This window comes from Elephantulus edwardii, unplaced genomic scaffold, assembly GCF_000299155.1.
Source record: "Elephantulus edwardii isolate Elephantulus edwardi_28Jun2011 unplaced genomic scaffold, EleEdw1.0 scaffold00116, whole genome shotgun sequence".
NCBI classification, from domain to species: domain Eukaryota; kingdom Metazoa; phylum Chordata; class Mammalia; order Macroscelidea; family Macroscelididae; genus Elephantulus; species Elephantulus edwardii.
In genome coordinates, this window is record NW_006399866.1 from 4,494,372 (window position 1) to 4,520,663 (window position 26,292).

At 44.7% G+C, this 26,292-nt stretch overlaps 1 protein-coding gene across 5 annotated transcripts in view; it reads right to left on the reverse strand.

Moving 5' to 3' along the window:
• Positions 1–2,318: 2,318 nt before the first annotated feature.
• SLC25A25 (solute carrier family 25 (mitochondrial carrier; phosphate carrier), member 25) overlaps positions 2,319–26,292 on the reverse strand; it is a 39,892-nt gene continuing 15,918 nt past the window's right edge. The window contains exons 1-11 of one of the 5 annotated variants that reach the window (XM_006892516.1): positions 18,034–18,644; positions 8,081–8,207; positions 7,907–7,994; positions 7,255–7,290; positions 6,911–7,022; positions 5,439–5,597; positions 4,100–4,252; positions 3,728–3,835; positions 3,455–3,622; positions 2,737–2,887; positions 2,457–2,641 (exon numbers count right to left, since the gene is read on the reverse strand). In XM_006892516.1, the coding sequence (XP_006892578.1) occupies positions 2,457–2,641; positions 2,737–2,887; positions 3,455–3,622; positions 3,728–3,835; positions 4,100–4,252; positions 5,439–5,597; positions 6,911–7,022; positions 7,255–7,290; positions 7,907–7,994; positions 8,081–8,207; positions 18,034–18,252 (1,506 nt within the window). In that variant the 5' untranslated portion in view covers positions 18,253–18,644. Of the gene's footprint in view, positions 2,642–2,736; positions 2,888–3,454; positions 3,623–3,727; positions 3,836–4,099; positions 4,253–5,438; positions 5,598–6,910; positions 7,023–7,254; positions 7,291–7,906; positions 7,995–8,080; positions 8,208–10,734; positions 10,933–18,033; positions 18,645–26,292 lie in introns of those variants that run through there. The other 4 variants (XM_006892518.1, XM_006892514.1, XM_006892517.1 and 1 more) reach the window with 4 other exon arrangements.

The following is a 26,292-nucleotide window of genomic DNA, read 5'->3' on the forward strand; positions in this document are numbered from 1 at the left end:
GAGGAAAATTATGTGTTATTTTAGACATGAATATTAGTCAATCAAGTGAAGACACTGAGCTTAGAGTTGATTATGGACCCATAGTTAGTTCAAGGATATAATGAGGGCCCATCTAAACATTTAACGTGATGACACTATTACGAGAAGTCCTATGGGAGTGTGAAGAGACGCTTAAGGCTATCCTCCAACTTGTGACTCAGAAGGACGAGCAGAGACCAAGCATGTTATTAAGAGGGAGCAAGAGTGATTTCTAGAGTTTGTGCCCACGAGAATGAGGCCTGAGGAGTCATCACCAGACTCGGCAACTCAGTGGGCACTAGTGAGCTTGTCCTGAGCACCTCAAATCGAACACTCCCCCAGACCTTCAGAGGAAGCACCAAGCTGAGAAGTAGTAGCTGCTGAGGCGTCTACCCATGACCACCCCCATAACACCTGAGCCCAAACTAGAGAAACCACATGCCTTTGTCAGCACTAAAATGACTTTATTAGAAGGCCGTTATAAATGACAACTTCCAATTCTTTCTTAATTTGCTCTTTGACAAATTCCAGTTATAACTGTTTTATATATATAACAATTTTTGCATTGAACTTTGCAATCCTAGTTAAGGTTTCCTCATTAGGCCATTCTGGTGGAATGGAATACAATTGTTGAGCTGCGAGCTGACCAGCATTACTGAGGGGACAGCAGAGGGAAGGGAGGGATGAGCCCATGTTACCAATAGAGACTGGAGACTGGTCATCCTCCCTTCAAGTACCCCATCCATTCACCACAAACCCACAGTGAGGAATACCTCGATGCCTTTTTGAGTCAAAAAGGGTGAAACATCAAGATCCTCCCAGGCCAGGAAATGATTAGGATTTCCATCTTCAACATCCTTGGGATTTCTCCCAATCTTCTCATCACCAACAAACAGGCTTTTCAGGCCCTCAGATACAGAACTTTGCTAGGCTCATTCCTTCCAGACACACATAACGGGAAGCTCTCAGGCAGGGTAGGCTCAGGCCTAAATGCCAAAGAACACTTCTCCCCGTCCTTCTTTCCTTTCTTCTCTGCCTGCAGTTTCAAGAGGAATTTCTCAGATTTCTTTGGACAAACATGACACTACTATGGGCAGTAGGCAGGCAAGCATCTGTGGCCCCTCAGTCCTTTCCTCTCCCTACCTCATCCCACCACGTGGTGTCGAGAAAATACAATCAACCAAGAACATAAATATGAATACAAAAAGAACTTGAAAATGACAGACTATTAATTAAACACATCTATAAAAATAGTTAGGGCATAACTCTTCAAATAAATACAAAATAAATAGGCTCCAAGCAGTGAGAGAGGTTGCATCAGTGGAATGTGAGGCTGGTCCCACTTTGCCCGACTCAGGATTGAACATAAATCCCCCGGGGCGTCAGAATTAGACTTTAATGCAGTCAGCCATACTGTCTACTCCCTTTGTCCTCTCTCTGGACGTAAACCTGCACATTTGTCCAGTTTCTCTTTCTGAACAAAACCCTTTTCCCAACCATACATAATTAAGGCTTTAACACCTTTTTCCTTCTCATTGAGGGATGAAGACATGGAATGTCATGCCTTTTCCCTAAAATCTGTCCCCCATTAACCTCATGCCACAGAACAGGGACAGAGTTTGGTTCTGAGCTGGTGCCAGTCCTTACAGAGGTTGAGGCCAGCTCAGAGCACCATAAGACCCCAAGCAGGGTGCAGAGCCTCTGGGTTCCAGCCCTGGCACCAGCCTTCCATGAAGCCATGCACCATGATGGCAGGCAGCAATGAGGCAGGACTTGGCCTGGCCACCTCTCCCCATGCACAGAACGCCCGGGGCCGTGTGAGCTCAGTTGAGGGCAAGCACAAATGCTAGACAGCCCCCTTCCCTGTGTGATCAGGTCAATGACGACACTGCAGGATAGGGAAGTCAAGTAGGTGCAGTCAAGTCAAGTGAAATCCCCTTTCACTACAGTGTTGTGGGAGGGGGCTAAAGAGAGGTGAGAGGAGGCAGGGAGCCCTCCTCTTACCACATTAAAACAGCAGAGAGGAAGGAAGCTACACAGACCTGGAGAACACGCTCATGGGCCAGAGGGCAAAGGGCCTGCATTGATGGCTGCTAGGGTGATGTGGAAGAACTAAGCCAGTCTCCAAGCTCTGCTGTTTGGCAGGCACTGAAGGAAAGATCCCTGTCCCGGTGTGCCAGAGCCTGGATCCTGCTGACCCTTGGACCCTAAGGAATGCCCACGGGTCTCCCCTGGAATCCATACGAGGATTGGCTAGGATCAGCAGGGCAAACCCGGTGGGCATGCTGGCCCCGGTCCCCTGTGGGTACATCCTAAGGTTTCACAGCTTGGCTTCTGTCAGCTTAGTGTTGGCACATTCACAGAATGAGATGGCTACATGTCCCAGGGCTGCAGGCCCAGGATCAGCGAGTCCACTGAGAGGGCCGCCTTCCATCCCGTCATCGTGACTGCACGCCCAGGGTGATCTTCAGATTCTCATACACCACGTAGCTGATGCTCACAGCGGGGATCACCTTCATGAAGTTGGGGGCCAGCCCTCGGTAGAGGCCAAAGGCCCCCTCGGTCCGCAGAATCTGTTTGAAGAGGCTGCTCATGGTTACCTCCGGCGCACCCTCAATGGAAGCTGCAACGAGAGGCCACCCTTCTGTTCATCAAGTGCCTCTCCTCAGCACCTCCCTGGTGTGATGGGCCCGGGGAGAGGCCGAGGACCAGCCTTACCTTGCGCCTGCATCCGAGTCCTGACAAGAGCTAGAGGGTAACTGGCCAGTTGTCCACAGGTGCTGGACATGGTACCACAGGCCAGCAGCACGAACACGCCGGGGTCTGCGCTGTTTACTGCATAGCGCTGCAGCCAGGCATTCTTGAGTGTCTGGAAGAAGGAAGGAGGGATAAGCTATGGTGCCAGGAAGACCCACAGGGAGAGCATAAAATAGTGGGTGCCTGGAGTAGGGTACTGGATCCACAGAGGTAGCTGTTTCCTGGCCACATGGGCTCTAAAGTGAGCTCACTCATTTGGCTTGCCTGGTCTTTGTTTTTGTTATCAGTAGGGACTCCTGAAAAGGCCAGGGACTGGCACGAGGTAAAGGAAGCACCTTCTTTCTCCAGGCATAAAGTCTGACTTATGGGTCTAGAGTTGGCTCAGGGAACCTCGTCAGCCACTGTGTTCTGGACATCTGTCACTGTCACTGGGTCCTGGAGGTGAAGAACCCAGAGCAGAGCTCAAAGAGCTAGGATAGGGGCTACAGAAGAAGGCAGCATGCCAGGAGCCTGTCTGCCAGAACTCTGCAGTTTGCAAGTGACCTACTTTTTGGTAGGTGACTTGTTCTAAACACAGGGGGAGCAAGACTGTTGGGAGATACAAAGTTGGGTCATGGGCAGGGAAGGGTTCTGAAGTTCTTCGGCTTGTTCAAGGTTCTTGAGCCCTCGAGGGCCTCACCTCGTAGACAGCTAGGTCTATTCCAGCATAGGGGATGATCCCCAGCATGTTGGGGATGTAGCCTTTGTAGAAGGCGGCCATACCCTCCTTGGCCAAGATCTTCCTGGCACAGTCCAGCATGCCCGAGTACTGGCCTGTCTTCCTCAGGGCCATTCTGGTCTTTAGAACCTGCCGGGCCAGATGGGAGGACATGAAGCATGAACACAGCCAGCTCGTCACCCCCTTTTCTGCTCCCACAGCCACTGTATACTCCTGTACACAGAGACACCTTACCTCCATGGGGTAGATGCTGCTCTGGGCGATGGCACCTGCCAAGGACCCGGCCACCAGCCTTTCGTGGATCCTCAGAGTCTCCTGGTCACTCCCAACTAGACGCTTGATCTAGAACAGAGAGCAAACAAAACCAATGCATCCGGGGACTATAACACCTACCTCCTACCCACAAGGCAGGCAAGTGGAAAGCTAGAAGGACCTGAGCTGTGACCTGGTGGTGGGAAGGGATCAGAACTAGGCACCTCATTTCCCTCATCCCTGGGCGACGATGACTAGATGGGTTTCAGAGAATCAGCAGCGTGGGGACTTCACCCACGGGATGCTCAGTAAACAGCAGTCAATGGGGATCTTTGTGAGGGGCCGAGTCCTCACCTGTTCATACGCCATGAACTTGATGGCTGACTCGGGGGCGATTTTGAGGACGTTGATGCCGTTGCCCCGCCAGAGTGACTTAGCCCCTCCCTCTCGAATCATCTGGGTGAATCCACCAATGATGCACATGTTGTTGCTGCGTGAGGCATGGACCTGGGAAGGGAGGGAAGGCAGGGTCAGAATAACTTGGGGCCCACAGCTTCTGTCATCAGCTCCTCTCACAGACCCAGAGATCATGGGCAGCAGGAAGATGTTATACACTTGGTGTTCTTAAGACCAAGTCAGACTGTGGGACTCAAATATAAACCAACTGGGGTTCAAGTAGCTTTTACCACAGTGCCACAATGCCAGTACTGTACCAAACATCTCCATAAGGATGGTTTTAAAATATTTTTTAAAAGAGCTTTTCATTATGGGAAAGTTTACACAAAGGCTAAGGGAATTCTACAATGAGCCTCCACCATACCACAGCCACTCTAAATCCCCTGCTGAATACTGGAAAACAAGTCTCAGGCATCGAAGCATTTTGTCCAAGGATTGCATTTAATCCCTACAACATCCCCAGGAATTTGATTTAAAAAATAAGCTGATATGGCAATATTTTCTAAATTCCCTCATTTCGGAGAGGAATCGAAGTCTTGGAGGTGAAGCAACTTGTCCAAGGTCACACAGATGGAGATTGGGGGAACGGGGTAGGAACTGGGGTGGCCTTCCTTGCTTCAGTACAATGTGTGTTCGTGGTCACATCCAGCCATATATCAATAGGCTTTTTAGATTAAATGAGGCCATGGAGGGTAAAGGAGGACAGAAGGAAACGCCTTTCTCAAGAGAGCTCTTGGCACACGAAGTGCTAGGACACAGGGATGGGGTGGGGATGACTGGCCACTACTCAGACAGAGGCCAAAGTACAGCAGAGCTTCTTCATGTAGGCCAATTTCACAATTCTGCCCTGACGTCAGCCTGGCTTATCGATGCCCTGTGGACGTGGAGCCGAATGCCCAGCCAAGGTAAGAGGGACATTTCCAACCGGCAGCTGGGTTAGGTGAGGACGCGCTCACACTCCCCACCTGGCCCTGACTGTGGAGGCTTGTAAGATATGCTTAAGGAAAGAGGTTCCAGCCACACCTCCATTATTATTGGATTCACCTGTCCTAGGCTGTAACCTGACACCTGGCCCAAGTTAGATGGGCATGTGCAAAAGGTCACCTAGGCCTGGATCTAACATTACTCATGTCCCTGCAAGAATTCTGGTCTCATTCACTGGGTTAGGAAAGCACTGGGTCCAAAGGAGCAGTGCAGCTGAGGGAGGGGGTGGTCTGAGACTCAGCCCCCTGCTTACCTGCATGAGCACCTTGAGTCTGTCCAATGGGGCCGTGCAGGTTCTGGATACGGCCCCTGCCCCGCCTCCTGCCACGAGGTGTCTCCACCACATGCCTGTCTGTCTTTCCTCCACTGTGAACTCATCGGGGACGGTCAGGTTCTCCCCCACATCAAAGATCTGTAAGGAAGACCAACAAAGGTAAAGCACCTAACTCAGGAACAGACCCCAGATACTCTGAGGAAGGTATAGTGGGGTGGCTTGATCTGGATCCTTCTATCTTCTAGAATGGTCTGTGTGTTCCAAGGGATCAGACATGGTTAGCATGGCAAGGCTTCCGGGCAGGAAGCTGACTTAGGCCCCTCCCTTCACTCCGTAAAGGTGGGCTAACCTTTCATCCCTGTTTGTGGCCTTTAAGAAGCCTGGGTGTAGAATCTGAAGAGAGCAGAAAGCTCTATCTGTTGTTACAAAACTACCTGACACCCCTTTCAAATATCGCCAAGGATATTTGAAGGGATATTTGCAGAAACAGCTTACAGAAGCATTTCGGCTGGCAATCAGCAGGCTGCGTTGGAAGGATCAAGTCCAGGGAAAAAGTCCTCTGAAATCTGATGTGTAACCAGATCATACTGGCAGAACACCGTGTAAGTCCAGGCAAATATGTTAGGGCTACAGTGCCTGCGTAATACTTGCTCTTTTGGATAGCCTCCCAGCAAGGCCACCCGCCTGCTCTGACCTAAGGCTGCTGCCCAGAAACATGACCCTTGCAGAAGCTGCTTCATTTAACCCAACAAAGATGCCAAAGGTCCCCTGGGTGAGGCTCTGGGTCAGGAATGGCAGAGACAGGGGAGGATGAACCTTCTGGTCTCTGAGAGCTGGCAGCCCAGGGAGGATGAGCCAGACACACGGCTGACTGCTGAGGTGGCGTGTGAGAATGTATGTGCATGTATACATATGCATGTGAATGCACATATATGTGTACACGTGTGTGTGTGTGTGTGTGTGTGGTCAGCAAGGACCACATGTGGACCGACCAGGACAAAGAAAGGGACTTAAAGGCAGGGAGGTCAACACAGAATAAGTTATCTGATTTGGGGTGAAAGTGCAGCATGGCACCATCGTGGGGACAGATAGATAAATGACACCAAAAACCAGGTGGTGGAGGGAGAAACCTAATGGCTTTACAGATCTGTCATTAAAGAGTAGTTTCTTTTGGCTCAACTCCTGCTAACAGCTCTGAGAACAAGAAGTACAGGTGGGATGCGGGTGAGAGGAGAAGGGTGTCTGAACTGGACCTTGGAAAAAAGGGAGGGAAATGGACCTTGAAGGAAAGAGAGCTTGCGGGTGGGTTAACATTTTGCCAGTTCTGCATGGTCAGCATTAGGGGAAAGGGCAGGGGCAATGGAAGGCTCCTCAGGGCAGGTATAGGGGACTGAGGCCAGCTGACGGTATGATGGGGGAATCATGATGGGGCTTCATGAGTGAGGCCTCACCGTAGAATGCTTCCAGTACAAGATGATCTCGGGGATATTCTCCACCGGGTGCAAAAGGTGGTAGTCTCGCCACTCGTTCCAGTCGATTGTCATCGTGCCATTTTTATCCATGCTGCAAGACAAATACACAGTCACTCATGCAGACACACCAGGTGTCCTTGGTCAATATCCCCACCTGTAAGCTGCACTTCCTACCTCTAGGAAAACTGAGGAGACAATGCCTCTCCCGTCCCTAATGAGGGAAGGCAAGGGGGCTCCACACCCTACTTTGCATAAAACTGGTAATACTGGACCCCCGTTCTAGTTAGGAGGGAGGCAATCACCAGGGTGACACAAATACTTACTAAGTGACAGGGCCCCAGAAATGGCCCGTTCGTATTCTGACAGACAGACAAAGGAGGATGCAGAGGAGAGAGGAAAAACAATACAAATAAGTGCTCAGAGCAGATGTTAGTGAAGCAAGCACACACCCAAAGACACCAGGCACAGCACAAGGACATTGTCCCTCCACAGAGATCTGACCCCTTGAAGGTGGACACGAGGCTGCTGGCCCTGAGGACCAGTGAGATCCAGGACTATTCTTTATGATTCTCAGACACAGCAGCAATTACTGCCCTGAAGGGCCCAGCTCACCAGAGAGCAACTTCAGGGAAATGTGCTGGCTGGATTATGGCATTAAAATAAAGCTACCAGCTTTACAGGAGAAATCCACCTTAAATCAAGTGCTGTGAGGTGAGTCCCTTTCACCTACTTGAAATCTTCCCAACTAGTTACTCCTCTTCATGGGTCACTTTGGAACAGGCACAAAACCCAGTGATTTGTGAATCTTCAAAGGAGAGCTGAGCTCCAGGTCTGAAAAGGGGTTACTTATTCATCCTCGCAAGCCACGAGAAGCCAAAGTTCAGAGAAACACTGATACTATGAGTACACCAAGAGTTAGTCCAGGAAGCTTTCTTTTGTTAAATCAGAACAGAGGCTGACTAAATAAACACTTACCTCTTGAGAATTTTTTCAGCCTGTTGCTCAGATATCTTGACGCCCAGGTCCCGCAGAGACTGCATGATCTCCTGAGCGTCAATACGTCCTGTAACAAGTGGAGAGAGTGAAGAAGTGGTTTCCCCAGGAATCCTGTGACCCTGCATGCTGGAAGCTCCAGAAGGCAACACTCACCATCATTCTTTTTGTCCAAACTTTTAAACACCAGCCTCAGCTTCTTCTCATGGTCTTGGAGATAATGGACAAACTCTTCAAAGTCCAGCTGCCCATCGAGGTCCTTATCTCCAGCTTGTACAATTTTCTAGAAAACACAAGGTTCTGTCCTTTAGCTCACACAGCGGCTCTTCCTTGTCCCTCATAGGGTTCCACCCAAGGAAATGACAGTGCTAATCCATGAACAGAGGTGGCCCTGACAACATAAGTTGTTACGGCTCCCCAGAGCAACCACGGTTTTCATCGACATTCCAGAGCTTTCATTCATGTCTCCAAGTCTTGGACAGAACCCAGGCAAGAGCTCACCTGGCTTCCCTTACCAGCAAAAAGAAAGAGGGAGCCCTTGGGAAGAGCCCTTGGATAAAGGCCAACACTGGAGGGCTTGGCACCTTCTGAGCACAAGTGTCCTCAAGACTAGCTTGGGGCTCAGCCAGGATCAGCTGCTTGGTCCCTCCACAGGGCTGTCCCTGCTTGCCAGGCCTCAACCTCCCATGCCCCAGCCCAAACATGGGAGGGTCTTGCAACTCCAGATCCTATCAGAAACTCTGCAGCTTGCTCTTTTTATCCCTAAAATAGCAATGGCTCACGAAAAAATAAAAACCAAAAGCTAGTGTCTAGGGTGAAGGCAAAAGACTGAGCTGGCCCCTACAAATGCCTGCCTGGCAGAAATACTACCAAGAACTCTGGAGGCTGGAGAACACCTGCTACCAGGATGGCACTGCCAGTCCTGAATCTCAGGGAAGCAGGTGACAGAAGCAACTACCAGCATCCCCAAACCAGCATCTAAAACCAAGTGTAGTAGCTCTATTTAATAATAATAATTCTGTGTTCTTTAAGAGGGCTTATATTTTTGTCTTCTTAGGAAGTGAGTTTTGCTCAGCAGCTATAATCAGTCTGGATGCTTAGCGACTGGGATTTCTCTGCACAGGAGTCTATACTCTCCAAGCACTTATCAGGTACTGCAGGCCATGCTAAGTGCTTTCCTTTTAAGAAGTCAGTAAACCTTCTCAAACAGTTCTGGGCAATACTACCATTCTGCCATTTAACATAGCACAGATGCAGAGAAGAGGTTAAGTCATTTAGTCAAAGTTACACAGCTAGTGAAGTGGTGGGTGGGACTGGGCTGGTCAGAACCCAAAGTTGCCTCTCTAGACATAATGCTGCCATCCTGAAGTTTAGTCACAAGAACACAAGGGTAAGGGCGGAGGGTCACAAGTGTGTTAATCCAACCTAGCAACATCCTGGATCTTGTCAATCCTAGAACTGAGACACTCCACAACTTGAAAATGGGTGTAGTCTTCCAGTGTCCTTGATACTCTCACAGGAATACATTCATTATCCACAAATCAACATGCACTTTAATGTCTTCAAAGCCATCCGGGGCCATGTGTATTGATAGGTCACTGGCTAGCTCACACTCTCAAAAGATTACAACCATGATCCCTGGGTCAGGCAACATTCTTTGTGACTGCTCAGTCACCAGATGTGCTGAGAGGAGTGAGGCTGGGACAGATGATACCCTGTGACCTATCATGACCAAAAAGCCCACTGCATGGGATGTGGCTGGAAGGATGGAGAGATGCTGGTAGAGTATCTGCTATCTGGAATGACATTAACATCCAGCAGACACTTGCAGCCAAAAGTGATAGAAATGGTCACTCCAGATTTATGGCAGGGCGGAAATAGAATCCACATTCCGCTTGGATAAGAGGTGAGGCTGTGTGAAGCTCTTGGTCTTTGGGCTGCTCTGCCCCCGACTCACCCTATGAGCCTTACTGCAGGGGTGTGCTAAGGTTACAGACCACCCAGCGATATTCGGTAGAGCTCTTTCCAGAATGTTCGTCCCTCAAAAAGTCCTACTTTCTGTCTCCTGAGTGTCCAACCTCTCCTGCCACCTTGAACACCATGCAATTTGATCAGCAAAGAGGAGCAGATAACTCCCACAGAGGCAGGCATCTAGATGGCTCCATCTCCCCATCTTTAAAATAATAAAGACGGCTGCTGCTTCCCTGCTGTAAAGGGATGTACATCCAAGAGCCACATGTCTAGAACATGTGAAGGCTCCTCTCCCCCTTACACATCATGGTTACACCCTGGGCACAGTACTGTCAGTTCCAGCCCTCCCAGAGACATGAGCATCTTTACTCTGTGGTCCTGAGCTCCTGGGTCTCCAAAGAGGTGCTGCTCTGTCCTCACAAGCTCTCCTGGCCCCTGGCCCCAAGTTCAGAGCAGTGGCCTGGCAGCAACTGGACTGCCCCTTGCCCCAGGCCCCTTCCCGATCTGTGCATTTCTTAGGAAGTCTCTACCTCACCCCAGGGATTCCTTTGGGAGATTCCATCTTGCACAAGTGCATCCCTCTCTTATAATTCCAGCTTTCCTTGCTGTCGTGTGAAAGCCAGTCATTTCTGTGACTCACAGCGTCTGCTGGCTGTAGCCATGGGACAGCCATAGTGAGGGTGGAAATCAATCCTCCCACATTTTAGACATTCCTTTCTCTCGGCAGGACTCTTTCACACATGCATACCCTCTAACAGCATTCATCCATTCATTCCGCAAACATCGATTAGGCAGCCGGTGGGTGCCCTTGCGTTCCTGACACAGCGCCCAGTACAGACCTGCTTCCACTGGCGATAAGTGGAAAACTCCTGCGAGGGGATAAAAACACTGAGTTTGAAGATGGACTTCAGCTCGGCAGGCAGCCCCTTGGATTCAAAGTACTGGAACTCAGTCTGGGCCTCCCCGATGAGCGGCACATACAGACACAGGCACAGCATGCTGATGGGGAAGCTGGGCGCTTGGCCGCCACCGGGGAGCAGGATGTAGCAGAGTGAAGGATCTGGAGGGAAATGCCGCCGGTGCAGGGAAACTAGGACAAGATTATGTGGCAGCTTGGTTGTCATTGGCTGCCCAGGCCCTGCCCTTTTACTTAATTGAAAAGAAAATCCGCCCACTGTACTCCTTGCCAACCACCAATGAGCACAGAGCCGGGACGAGAATGGCGGCAGACTGCTCAAGCAGTGTGCAAAGGCCAGGGCTGACGTCACCCGCTCCTGCAGTTAACTCTTCAAAGGCCTGGATACTGTGGCCCAACAACCTTCACCATCTCGCTACCAGGCCAACTGCTCCAAATTAACCAACATATTTTTCACACAAGGTCCCCAAACACGTCACATAATAGAATTGTTTTCTTTCCCTAGTAAATCATTTGCAAGAAAGAAAATATGTGGCTGCTGAGAAAATCAATAGCCCCTGAGGATAGGCCCAGTTTAGCTGTGAGGACGTAAGTCAGTGGGGGCACCTGAGAGTCTGGACCACAGGCTCCTGGAAAGTGGGGGCCTCTGTGGGAGGCATCATCTAGCAGGGTGAGGTTCCAGAGCTGGCTGAGCCCAGGGCTCATCACTGTAGCTGCCGGGCCTTCCAGGCAGAAGTCCCCAGCCTCTCGCGGATCACGTGGATCATCTTCCCAGATGATCTTTTCCAGATCCCTGGCCATCTTTCCAGCCCTCTCTGCAGTCTGAGTACCTCACAGCCAATCTATTCCATGGAAGGACTCACTGAAGGAGTCAGAATCACTATGACAGGAGCACAGGAGGATACAGTGTAGAGTCTAAAGGTCTCTGTACCAAGAGAGTCCTCAGAAACACCAACCTGGGGTCAAGTAGGGCTTCACACAAAACACTCAAATCAAATCGTGAGTTGCTTCTGATTCATGGTGACCTTATGTGAGACTTGTACAAGACACACATCTTTAGTCTTTAAAGTCCACTTTCACTCAGGATGTCTGAACATTTTGTGTACTCTGGTGGCCTAGCGCTAAGAAGCTGTGCTACAATCACAAAAGCATATGGTTGGAATCCACTAAATGCTCCATGGGAGAAGGATGGGCAATCTCTTCTCATGCGATTTACTGCCTCTGAAAACTGGAGGGTCTGCCATGGATCAGTTCTGATTCCATGGTAAAACAACAACATGGCTTTTTGATTTAGAACTATGTTATCAAATACAAATTTAAATTTAAATTAGTGAAAACAAAATGAAAATTCAGATCCAAGGTCACACTTAGCCACATTTCAGGTGTTCAATGGTCACATGTGGTGAACTGAAAGTTCTACAGGACAGGATTGCTTTGGAACATCCTTTTACAGAGAGGAGAGCAAACCTCAGGTCCTCTTCTCTCACATGAACGGAAATTCAAGATCCTGTCATTATTGAAGACGATGCTCTCCAGCCCAGCCTGCATTCCCCACCTCATTCCTTCCCAGGAGAGCGTCACTGAACTGGCTGAGGAGGAAGAGATCGCGTCATGGAGATGAAAAAGGAATCAGCCTCGCTTTTGCTCGTCTACAGAACACCACTTCCAAATACAGACTTAAGTTTTCTCATTCCTAGGATGGAGAAAGCGTATGGTTGGTTATAATATTGGGATCAACAAATTTAAAAGTAATCTCTTGATTTCCTCAAAAGCTTTTTTGTTCAGAACCCAAGGGAGATTTTAGAATAAGATGCTGACATTGGTATATACAATATTAGGAAACAGGTTATAGTAAATTATATGACATCTGGGCTTTTCTAAGAGATTTGATGACTCAATGAAACAGATCTTGGACTGTACTATTGGCTTGATCTAATGAGTTGTCCAGCAACCTCAACTTAAATCCATGACACTCAGCAATCTCTTAAACTGCCCAATTCAGAATGTTCTGATTTGAGCTATTTTCATACATATGTATTGCTACTGGTGAGGTCCATGAAAGAAGAGGAAGTTTCTTGAAGGAAGAGAGATACTGTCTCAAACCTTTTTACCTCCCTGTCTGGAACTAAGATCTCAAGAACAAACATATGACGACTCTTCACAAAGACCTCAAATTTCTGTCATTTAATTCAACCATTAATTATTTTTTCATTTAAAAGGGGGTTCACTCACATTTAAAATGCTGGTCTTCCTCTGCTAACGTATTCATGTTTGTTTCTGAATGAAAATGTTGCACAGATTGGTAGAGGTATCTAGTTTTTAGTGATGAAGGTAATTATATCAACATAAAATGGCAAACATCTTGACTGAACAAGTCAGTTACTGGATTAGAGATGTTAATTTTCCAAATATTTTGGTAACTGTAACTATACCATTTGGTATTAATTATGCAGTTACAAAACAAATCTGAGAAAAGAATTGAAAATTATGACCAAGGGGAAAAGGAAACCTATACTTTGTCTTGTAAGGAAAATTTATTCAAGCATCAAAAGACAACTGTCTTTTTTAAAAAAATATAATAATATGTAAATGCAAGCATTTGCATTCAGAGGCCAAAACCGGACTAGACTATAGATTAATTAATAAACACATGGCTTACTGAGCATCTTATCCTATTTAATATTAAAAATTTAAGTTATGCGAATAAGGGAAACTTTTCTTGTTAATAAAAACTTGCTCTTAACTATGGGGGGGAAAACACCCCAAAATGATAACTGTCTTTTCTAGAAGTAGACAGGAACCTCTTGTATTAGAACAAAACTCATTACTCAGACCAGTGGCATTATTATTGTTGTTATTGTATACCACTGAGTTGTAACCAATCTAGAGCTGACCTTCAGCAGGTTTTCACAGAGAGTAAATCACATGGGAGGAAATTACGCATTATTTTTTTTTTGGGCAGAGCAGCTGGTGGATTCAAACCGTATACCTTTGGGTTGGCAGCATAATTCCTTACCACTAAGTCACAAGAAGAATCAAAGCCTTTGAGCTGTGGTGTTGGAGAAGAATACTGAATATCCCATGGACTCCCAAAAGACCAAACAGATAGGTCTTGGAGAAGGTGCAGCTTTAGAACTCGTTGGTGGCAAAGATGGCAAAGTTTCGTCTCACATACTTTGGACATATATGCGAGGCTACTGCTTGAAGAGGAATATTCCCATGCTTGGGAAAGTAAGGTTGGCAAAAGAGAGGAAGACCCTTAACCGGATGGACTGACATTGCTGCAACGGGCTCAAGTGAGTGACATTGTAAGGATAGCACACGGCAGGACAGGGTTCAGATCTTATTCATGGGGTCACTGTAAGTCATACTCAATCTGATGGCATCTAACAAGAATAAGCCCCTATAAGTTCCCTACGGTATCACAGGGTCAGGAAAAGCTCTCTGGAAGGTTCAGCACATACCTGTCAAGCCATTATTTCACAATGATACATTCATTAATTTTAACATTCAAACTCAACTCCTTGCTGATGACTTGGGACCATCTCATATCTGGCTCTTCATGGAGTTTCCAAAGCTGTAAATCACATGGGAGAAGCTTGCCCATCTTTCTCTCCTTGAGCTGGTGGTTGTTGTTGTGTACCATAGAGTCAGAAATGATCCATAGCTGACCCTCCAGTGGGTTTTCAGAGGCAGTTAATCGCACAAGACTGTCTATCCTTCTCCTGTGGAATAGCTGCTGGATTTGAACCACGTGCCTTCAAGACTGCAGTGCAGCTTCTTGCCACCAGACCACCAGTGCTCCCTCCTTCAGCTGGTAGTGGATTCAAATCACCAAAAAGGAGTGGCCTTTGAGTTAGCAGCACAACTGTCGACACTACCAAAACTCCTATTTTAAAGAAAGGATTCTAGGGGAGCTCTGGTGGCCCAGTGGCAAGGAGTTAGACTGCTAACCCAAAGGCATATGGTTCAAATTCACCAGATGATCTGAAGAAGAAAGCTGGATAATCTCCTCCCATGTTATTTACAGCTTCAAAAAACCCGCTGGAGGGTCAGCTATGAGTTGGTTCCAACTTGACAACAACAAAAGAACTGAAAACAAAAAATTTTCTAATTTATTTTGCTACTGCAATTGAGTATCACAGAATGTCTTCAGAGGACAAATGTAAACCTAATATTTGCTCATTTATTGACACTAATCATCACTCTGGGCTCTATAAGAAATTCAGAACTCTATTTTCACACAGAAACTGGGAATTTTTCCAAAGTGAGCCAATCTCTAGGTGGCTTGTATCCAAGGCAAATTCTCTGTATCTCTGGAATTGACACTATGGGGCCCAGAGGGGCTTTGAATATCATCATTTTAAATCTGAGATAAACAAACAAGCTTTGGAGGGATGACCTTGATTTGTCCAGAGTAGGGCTTCTGTTACAACATCCATTTACATCAGTACCAAGGACCAACACTCCCCCAAAGAGACTTTAGAGCTTAGCTCCCAAAGAATGCTTGGATGCCAGCTACTGGGAATTACACCAAGCAGTCAATACCTCATATTGCAAGGTGACTTGTATGTATGTAGGAAAGGAGCAACCTGAGCAAACTTTTTAGCTTGAGCTAAAAAAACAGCAATATTTCTGTTACAGCTTCTGAAGCTGTAGATTAGAAATACAGTAAGGAAGATGATGAGAGCAGGGCTCCTGTTCCATGCCTGAAGTTTCACACCAGCTCTCCAAGATCTGGACAGAATACACTGACTCTCTCCCTCTTGCCTTTATTCCAATTTGTGACCCAGATCTACTTTTGTTTCCTTTCCTCTGATGTCTCTCCCTCTAACAGCTAGTATTCGGAAATGACAGCAATTCTAGGTTCCTTAGAATGGAGGGGTATTGGGTTTCGTTTAATCTCTAAGATGTCAGCTTCTCTTACAAGCATCTTTTCACCCACAGATCTACTAGTTAATACAACAGTAAGTGTTCCTTGTTCTACCACTGTTACATGCCAAAACCAGGTGTTTCCTGTAAATGCCAGAATCGTATGAGTAAGAAGAGGGCAGGTATCGTGTCTCTGGGAGGGTAGCATTAGGTAATAAAGCATTCTCCCCCTCCTCTGCAATGACTCAGGCCCAGCCTGCAGCATTAATATGTGAAGGAACCTTGCCAGCATCCGGCAGCTCAAGCCCCACCCACCTGTCAGGCTCACAAACCTCATTTGCTGTTGTGGCCACAGTGCCATTTGATGATCAGGTTGTCATGACAGCCCAGTGGAGCCGGTTTCCATTGAAACCTGCCTACACTTGGCAATTAGACACTGAGCAAAATTCTCTGTGCTTCTCAGAAGACAGCCCCTCAGGATTTGAAGGCTTGAGGGCACCTCCTACTCCAGAGAAATGGCTTTCTTCTGCAACTGCAGATTAACTGTAAAACAAAGATAAAGGGAAGGACTGGAACAGTTCCTAGAATAAAGCTCACAGGAACTGGACTCACTAGCAGTCATATTTAAGCAGGCGAAGTGAGATCAAAACAAAGTAGTGTTTGTGGGAAACTGAGAAGCCTGAGAACCAGAGTGAGCTTCTTGGTGAGGCGCCTGGGGTATTCTGGACCCCTCTTCCTGAGAGAAACAGCCAGGTGGCGCCAAGTCAGACCAGCCATGATCACATATTACAAACGTCCTCAGAGATCTTGCACTGGACAAGGATGCCTGCTGCACACACATTCCTAAACCACTACTTTGGTTTATTGGCTTTGAAAGAGCTCAGGCTGCCCCTAATAAGCCTTCTTTCTTGCTTCAAACCAATCTTCCCTGCTTGAGTAGCTAAAACCTAAATTAAAATTAGCAGAGGTTCCCTAAGTCCCAGACCTCTGATTCATTTCTCTCTTGGGGAGCTGAAGCAGAAATGGTGGGTCTTGGGTTCAGATCCTCTCCCCTCTCTGTGGGCTCTGGATCCTGCAGTCCAGAAAATCAGCTGTTGAGAACAGCAAGTCCTAATGCAAGGCAGCCCCTGGGAACCTAAGCTGGCAAGAGGTGCAAGGAAGAGCCTGGGAAATGGCACAGTTAATTATTAAAAGTAAAAAGTAGGTGATTTTAAAAAGGAGCCTGTTAGTTGAGGTCACAAGGCAAGCAGATCAAAAGATAAAGGGTACACCACCATTTCCTGCCTTTTTTTTTTAAAAAAATACCGTCAAAAGGTTGACACTCTCTAGTAAGTAGCACACTAAGATGCACCCCATGGTTCTCATGTGGATGCTAATAAGACCTTTGCCAACCAGAAGGAGACACTACAGACTAAATGCCCACAAAAGTTTTTGTACCAAAAGTGTCTCCCTATTGGGGATAGGAACCCGACAATTTCTTTTCTAAATATAGCTACTCAAGTCTATAAACATTTCTACGTATCCACTATGTGTCAGAAACAGGTAGAATCTTTTTCTCCCCAGTTGATCTGCATCCTGAGATAGAAGCAGGAGGTGAATAAGGTCAGAGAGTGTGCAGCCAAACAGCTGTCTCACTTCTGACTCCCAGCACTTATCACACAAAAAACTGCTTTCTTAAGAGAAAACAAGGCAGTACCAGGTGGATCTGGAGTCAAATCTCAGTTCTGTTCCTTAATTGCTTTACTCTGGGCAATTTAGTTAACTTTTCCAAGCCTCAGTTTCCTCATCTGTGAAATGGGAGTATAACCACTTACCTTGGTTCTTGTGAACACTGGATGAGAAAACAGAGCCCAAGGATGAACAGAGGCCCTGGTCCTCAGCACAGTGGTGACTGCAGTGGCTGTGGTCACTCTCCTCTGACCCAGCTCCCCTCCCTTTTTCATTCGCCTGGAACTGAAAAATAAGGCTGGTCCTCTGCAGGCCCTGACAAGGGGAGGCTGACCTTCTGGACTCCCATACAGAGGCTTTCCTCCACTGGCTTCACTCTGAGCCAGACACTCTGTTGTCACCCGCACTTTAAAGTTTGTCCCTTAACGTGGTTTCCTGAGGTCAGACTGATAAAATCCTCTATTGGATTCAACTCTCCATTCCTCACTGACCATTCTAGGTTGGTCATAACAGGATAGGTAAGTTTTACAGTGTCCACAGAGAGATGTGGAATTCTCTCCTACGTCCAATGCCAATATAATTTGTTGTAAAGTCTTCCTTTCCTCCCCACACCCTGATTTTTACAGGAAAATGATCCCAGACCAGTTCCTAAACTAGGAGGTTCTCTGGAAGATGTCATTACCTTAGGAAACTGCTCCGCAGGTCCGACCACTAGCAAAATGGTGGGTCTCTTGTCTGTGGCTTCAGCCCTTCCGTTTTGTTTTCCCAAAAAGCTTGACACCTGGTCTCCTTGAGCAGGAGCTTGGGTGCCTCTGACTTCGTTATCTGTCCCCTCTCTGGAGCCCTGGCACCCAGCCCTAGGGAGAAAGCTAGACAGAAAATGCCACAGCATCTGCAACATCACAGCTCCCTCCAACCGCCGCCGGTGGTGACTGTTCACTTGGGAGGAGGGATGTGACCACAATACCAAGGGTCTCCAGCTTTTTGGAAGCTAGCCTGGGGTGTCCTAAGGCTGGAAACTGCATACAATGGCTGTTCCTGCGCTTTCAAATCTGCTGGCACTGCTGTCGTGCCATGCCCGAGAAGCAGCTCCCTCTGTGAGCCTCTCCAGGGAGCTGGCAAGAAGAGAGCAGCTGCAGCCTCTTCAATAAAAACTCACTTTTGCAGATGGATGATGATCAGGTGTTTGTCTTTAAAGAACAGGGGGAAAAAAAAAAGGAAAATGCAATAGCCGAACAGACCTCTCCGGGAGCAGCAGCAACTTCCATCTCCCAATTATTCAGCTGTTCTCGCTCAACTAATGATCATCACTCAGGCCGAGAACCCAAGCATCTAGGCTGCATTCTCACTGCAGCAGGGCCGGGCCAATCACCTCTGCCGACACTACCGTGTTCATTATTCCAAGCCGCAGCATCCCTCCAATCACAGGCGCACACAGCCTGCAGGCAGCCGGCGATTCTGCAAGGAGGTGTGGACCTCGACCTGCAGATAAGCTTCCATCTCTCACATTCTGCTTCGGGGCTGCCAGGCACAGCCCGACTTCCTACTTTCCACAAGGGCAGCTTCCTGGGTTCCACTCAACATCAAGTTTAACCAGATCCAGAGTCTTTGTTTGACAACACTCACAGGACATCTGCCGACACTTTTCCTTGTTCCAGCATTCAATTTTCTCTAACCATGTGTAACCATGCATACTGTATCACAGTTCCTTCTTTTCTGTGACTTCCTCGGTGACTGAGTTTCTCAGGGTGGGGACTTAAGCACAGTTAAGTCTATAGACTAATTGAGTAAAATCATGAATAAAAAGAGAATCCAGTCATCTGTTCTTAGTTCACTAGGAAATGGATGCAGTGACCACCTGGTGTGACACACATTTCTTATAAAAGTGACTCTGATGAAGTATTCTTAGGGAGCTCTGTTGGCCTAGTGGCAAGAACCTGTGCTGCTATCTTGAAGGTGATCCTCTGGAGAAAGAAGGGCAATTTCCTCCTGTGCTAGTCAGATCTGATTTGATGGTACACAAGAAAGGGAGGGGGAAAAGAATGGGTGGTGGATAAGATATTTTTTCCACTGTTATTTCAAAAGCCCAAGCAAGAAAAATGTTTAAAAACTTACAGAGAAATATATACTCTCATAGAATGCTTTAAGAGTGTAAATCAGTACCACTTCTGGAAAGCAATCTGGTAATCAATATTTCAAAAGCAAGTGTGTCTTCTCCACAAATAACCCAGTCATAAAATGGGTACAGGATATGAACAGACACTTCACCAAAGACATTCAGATGGTGAACAAACACATAAAGAAATGTTCAAAATCCCTAGTCCTAAGAGAAACGCAAAGCAAAACAACTCTGAGATATCATCTCACCCCAGTAACAATAGCAAAGTTCAACAGAGCAGCAAACAATAAATGCTGGTGAGGTTATGAAGAAATTGGAATCCTTATTCACTGTTGGTGGGAGTGTAAAATGATGCAACCACTATGGAAGGCAGTATGGTGCTTTCTCAAAAAGTTGGAAATTTACAAGATAGTTTTCTATCTGTTTTCAAATATTTGTCTGCTATAGTCCTTTTGTTGTACATGCTGAAATTTTTATATTCCGCTTAGTATTTTTATAGTCTAGGAAAAGTATTTTCTAGGACGAGTTTTAGATGTGCTCTTGTTCATACAGAAAGATTGTATTTTCTGCACCTGTTTGGGGGTCAGAAGGGGGAGCAGGTACTTCCTTCCCCATAACACTAGTTACAGCTTTTTTCTCTTTGTCAGACTGCAGGATCGGATCAATTTTTAAACCAATTTGAATTTCAAACTGTAAATTCTGATTTTTTTAAAAAAGAGTAAGTTTCTGGAAGTGCTTTGTTAGTAGATAGTTAAATAATCAATAATCTTTCTAAAGTATTTTATATATTGGAAGCAATTATAACCCAATCTGTGATTTCAGAACGCATGATGCTAGTTCTCAGTGAAGATATGTAACTGCAGGTGAAGTCCCCTGTGTCAGCATTCCAGCCCATTCTCTCTGTTTTGTTCAGTGTTGTACTTGAAGACGTCTGTTTCTATCAATAAATTTTGAATAATAAAAAAAAGTTGGAAATAAAAATAACATTTGACCCAACAATTACAGTACTGAGAATATACCCTAAATAAATCAGAACTGCCACCCAAACAGATTTGCACATCCATGTTTATTGCTGCATTGTTCACAACAGCAAAGAGATGGAAGCAATCCAAATGCCTATCAACAAATGAATGGCTAGAGAAGCTGTGATATATTCACATAATTGGAATACTATGCAGTACTGAAAAACAAGGAACTCATAAAATACTATACAAAATGGATGACTCTGGAGGACATTATGCTGAATGAAGTATCCCAGTCACAAAAGGACAAATACTGCATAATGCCACTGTTATAAAACAGGACTGACATGGGGGTTGAGGGAAAACTAAGAAAAGAGGAGACAAATAATGAACATGGCATTGAAACAGATAAGGGAAAGAACTATCTAAAAGAAATTTATGATTAGGTATTATCTGCATGACAACATTCCAGAATGAGAGGTACACAGCAAAATGGACTAGGGGTGGAAGGATGGAGGGAATCATGCAATAATGAAATATTTTTTTAAAGTGTTAATAGTTTATTAGTAAATTATTATTAATAATTTATTTTAATAAGTGCTAAATGATCTTTTCAATATAAACATTTCCTATGAGCTTCAAAAACAAATACAGAATTTAATTTTAGCTATCTACATTTACATTTGGAAGCAGGAGTGGCATCCACTTCCTAAACAACATGTATCTAGAAACACTATGAATTTTGATCAATGACAGTAGTTATAGAAAGGCTTCAGACCTTTTGTTCATAGGGTCACTATAAATCGTGCTCAACTTGATGGCAATCAACAATACAACAACACACTTACATGTCTGATGGACTTCTCAAATGTAATATAGTGAATCCAGGTTTTTTTTGAGGCTCAACTATGTCATTTATTGTTCTTAAGTCCTGGACCAAATTTCATCTACCACTGGGCTGTTTTAGAGCTCGGAAGTCCGTATGCAAGGCAGAGGTGAAGTAAGGAACTGCTTATGAGGTTTTCTGTCAATTCCAACAACTAAGAAATAGTGAGAAGAGTTGGGACCTCAGAAGGCTTTTAGGACCAAATAAGAGGCTCTTGTGTCCAGGAGAAAATGAATATACTTACCAGTAATGTTAATGCTCACTCATGGCTCTTCTGGGAGAATCTGAATAGTTGAAGGGTCCTCCTTTGTTTCCAGCTGGGAGCTGGGGCCTGTCAGTCACGAGGACCTGATGTGGGCCACTCCTGGCCATGTGTCTTTCAGATCCACACTTAAAGCAAGTGAATGGGAGCTTCCTCTGTACTCCCTTGCCTATCTGTGGCTCTCATCTGTGACACTGTCAACTGAAGTGGCCCAGCTTTCCACAGTGGAAGCAATTCTGACCTCCTTTATTACCTTTGGGTGGCATTGTTTATGAGTAAGACTTGCTTTTCCTGACACAGGCCCTAAATTGGCAGCAATAGCTGCCCCAATAATTTTGGTCTTTTCTCTTCCCTCTAGATCCCAGTTGTTAAAAGAGGGAAAATTTAAACAAATAATTTTGAACAATATAACATTTTAAGTTTAAGGCTAGAAATATTAACAATATGATCATTTCCAATTCAGAGATACATCTTCCAGTGCAGTTCCTATTTTCCATAAATGGTTTTGGTAAGAAGAATATTGTAAATATGGATACAGTTCAACTATTCCTCCTCCATGCCATGATATAGTCTTATTAGCATGAGCAGTTATAAATCCATTGCCTTCCTTACTCTAACTTAAATTTTTTTAATTTATAAATTTATTATTAATTTCAGTAAAAATTTATAGAGACTTTGGATTTCCATTCATTCATTGTTGTACTTTTCTCCCCTCCCAACCACCCCCCTCAGAACACTACCCTCTTGGAAAAGTAAAAGAAAAATTCTTTCATTGTTTTACAAACTCTCCCCCAGGTCCACTCCACTATGTAGCCTTCGCTCTAGACTCCCGTCCTGACAAAAATACCTAATCACATATCCCTTTTAAACAGTTTTCTCCCTCATCTGTTTCAGTGCAGTATACATTACTGAACCCATCTTTCTCAGTCTCTCCCCAACCCCAAGGTCAGTCCTGTTTTACAACAGTGGCACCATGCAGTATTTGTCCTTTTTGTAACTGGGATACTTCATTCAGCATAATGTCCCCCAGAGTCACCCATTTTGAATAACATTGCATGAGTTCCTCACTTTTCAATGCAAATTAGTATTCCATTGTGTGAATATACCACAGCTTCTCTATTCATTCATTTGTTGATGGGCACTTATGTTGTTTCCATCTCCTTGCTATTGTGAACAAAGCCACGATAAACAGGGGTGTGCATGAAAGAATCTACTTAAAGAGAAAAGTGAACCTGGGGAGGGGTAGGGAGGAAAATGAGCAACAATGAATGAATGGAAGTCCAAGTTTTCCGTAAACTTTCATTAAAATCTCAATAAGAGAGAAAAAAATAAAGCAAGTGTGTACAATCAAACATTTGGTTCCTTGGTTTGGAAGCTCAGGGTCATAGTTTCATTGGGCATCCCAGTTAATTGGTCGCATATAGATTTTAAGTGATTCTGTTTCACCTCCTAATTTGTTCAGTAGTGCCCAAGATTTTAAAAGCCTGCAAGCAGCCATCTAAGACTCATCAATTGGTTTCTATTCATCTGTAACAACAGAATGAGAGTCAGAAATAGGAGGAACACATGGGAAGTATGACTAATTGCCTCCTTCATGATGAGACAAAAAGAACCGGATGGTACGTAGTTATCAATATTGAACATTTTGGTAAAATATTTCATAGAAGAATATTGATCAGAAGGGGGGAAATAGAGAACAGAATTTAAAGTTCCCATGGACTCAAGGCTTTTTGGTAGCATGGAGGGTGAAATGAAACGACCTAAAATAATCTTGACGTTTTAAACCAAAAATATCCTCTGAAGTCTTTTTAAAACTAAAAAATAGTTTATTGTTGTTGTGCATACCATCAAGTCAGAACCAACCCATAGCTGACCCTCCAGTGAGTTTTTAGAGGCAGTAAATCAAAGTGGAGAAGAATGCCCATCTTTTTCATGCAGAGAAACTGGTGGATTAAAACTATGTAAAATTAAGTTGGCAGCAAAATTCCTTACCACTAAGCCACTAGAGCTCTTTTATGTTAATGAGGAAGGAATAATTCAGAAAATGAGGGTAAGGATGGTTCTACAACTCAAAGAATGTAATAAATATCACTAAGTTGTGTATTTTGAAAGTGCTAAATTAGTATGTTTTGCTATATATATTTTTAACAATAATATAAATGAAATTTTTAAAAAATTCCGAAGCATAAACCCTTTGATAAAGCAATTATACTTTTAGGAATTTATTCTGTGATATATGTGAGAATTTATATATGTATAAGGAGTTGCGTTGACAACCCAAAACTTTGTGGTTTGAACCCACTTGCTGCTCCACAGGAGAAAACACTGCAATCTGCCCTCTTAGGATTAACTGTCTCTGAAAACTCGCTGGAGGGTCAACACTCTGGGTCGATTCCAACTCGAAGGTAAAAAACAATAAACAACGAAATAAAACAAGGATAGGCTTTGCATCTTTGTTCATAATAGCACAAGACTGGAAAAATAAAACCTTTTTTTTTTAAAAAAAAGAAAGATTACATAAATTGTGGTATACTCATACAACAAAACCCTATGTAGGTCTTACACTTAGTAATGGAATAACCTCAAAATAATGTTGCTAAATTAAAGAACTGCAGAGAGAGATCCATCAGGGATCTGAAAAGACAGGGTAATGTTGGGCATAGTTCAATGAAGATTAATTTTACAAAACATAATGAATGGAAATGATTATATGAAACACAATGTAAAATGATGCATAGCATTAAGCACAATATAATATATATGAACTTTGTAAGCAAACCAATATAAAATGGAAAAAAGTTTTGAAGATGAAAAAAAATGCAGAGAGGAGAGGATAGTGTGCTCCAATTTCTTTCTAAGCTTGTCCATTTGAAGGTCATGGATTGACATGATGACTGCTGCAATGGGCTCTTGTATGTCAGAAATTGTGAGGATGGCACAGGATAGAATAGGGTTCATATCTTCTGTTCACAGGATCATACGAGTTGCACTAGACTTGATGGCACCTAACAACAACAACAACAACAACATCTAGATAGGCACACCAAAACTAAAGACATGGTTGACTGAAGGATGAAAGGGTTCATTTATCAAGAGGACATATAATCCTGCTCAGGTGAAATTGGTAGCCAAGTCTACTGTGGCAGCATCAGGATGGTATTTGGAAATGGTATTATAATGTTCCAGCATTCAATAAATTGGTATTACTTTGAGATGATACACTATCGGACCAAAAGCGATGCTACCAAGCCAAAGGTGGGTGACTCTAATCTATAGCCCTAAGACCTGTTTTTCATAATTTTTGTTCAAACAGGCTTCTAGGTTGTATAGCCCTGGTATGTCCACTTGCTGTACAGAGGTAACTTGTGGTCGCTGTGTCAAATGCGATAACAGTTACCCACAGTGGACAGTGTCTGGTGGTGCTCCCTGGTTGAAACAAGCTTGGAAGCAGGAGAGGCATCCACTTCCGTAAATAGCTTGCCTCCGGAAAACCTATGAACCTGGAGAAAGGATGAAAGTCATGCATGCAAATGTCGAGGACTTCCATTCATAGGGTTGTTATGAGTTGCCTACGACTGGATGACACTTAACAACAACAACAACAACAACCCTACTATTGGAGGATGAAGAAGTAAAAGAAGCCATAAGCCAGCATCTTGAGAGCCTCTATAACAGTAGGATGTTTCCCATAAAGGAAGCACACCCAAACAGGAGGCAAGAAATCTTGCCTAATGAGCTGTGAACAGAATATAAGCAGGATAAATTTTATGTGAAGAGTAGAGGTTATTCAGAAAATAAAGGAAAGAAAAGAATGGGCAAAGATATAATCACATAATTAAAATCGGTGGATGCAGCTGTTCTCAAGATATTTTTATAAAGTTGGTTAAAACACAAAATATAAAATTTAAGAACTATTTAGGCTGCTATTTGTGTTATTTTATAGAAATATTGTTAATTATAAAAACAACCTCAAAACAAAAGAGAGAACATATTATCTTAAACATTTTTCCCTGTAGCGTTCAAGAGTTTATTGTTCAAAATGGCTTTCTTTTGACTTTGCCACATGTGAATATGCAAATATGGTGCGTTGGCCTATTCACAAGGTGATTGGCTAGTCTCTGCCAGTGGGTAATCTCCTGTGCAATTTACTGTCTCAGAAAAACTGCTGATGGGTTAACTTTGAGTTGGTTCTCACTTGAAGGCACACAACAACAGAGCAGTAGACTGCTGTTGTTGGAATTAGTAGAGGCTGGTGAACCACGTCTGATCTTGTAGGAATCAATTAAAACTGATTCTTATACTGTGGATATGGATGCCTTTGTAAAGTTAGTAGAAATTATACTCGGCCACCCCCATGCTGCTTATATTCTTTTTACAACCCCTAATTACAGAGCTTCAAAATAGGTTAAGCAAAAACTAATAGCTCTAGAAAAAGATAGACAATTATAATCAGAAATTTTAAAATTCCCCTCTAAATAATAGAACAAGTAGACAAGTCAGTAAAGGAACAAACCAACTAACTTGACATGACATTTCTAAAACACTCTACGATGGCCTAGTAGTAAGAAACTACTGTAATCCCAAAGGCATGCAGTTTGAATGTACCAGCTGCATCTCGGGAGAAGGTTGCACAATCTCCTCCCAGGTGATTTAGTGCCTCTGAAACCCACTGGAGGATCAGCTATGAGTCAGTTCTGACTAGACTAGATGGC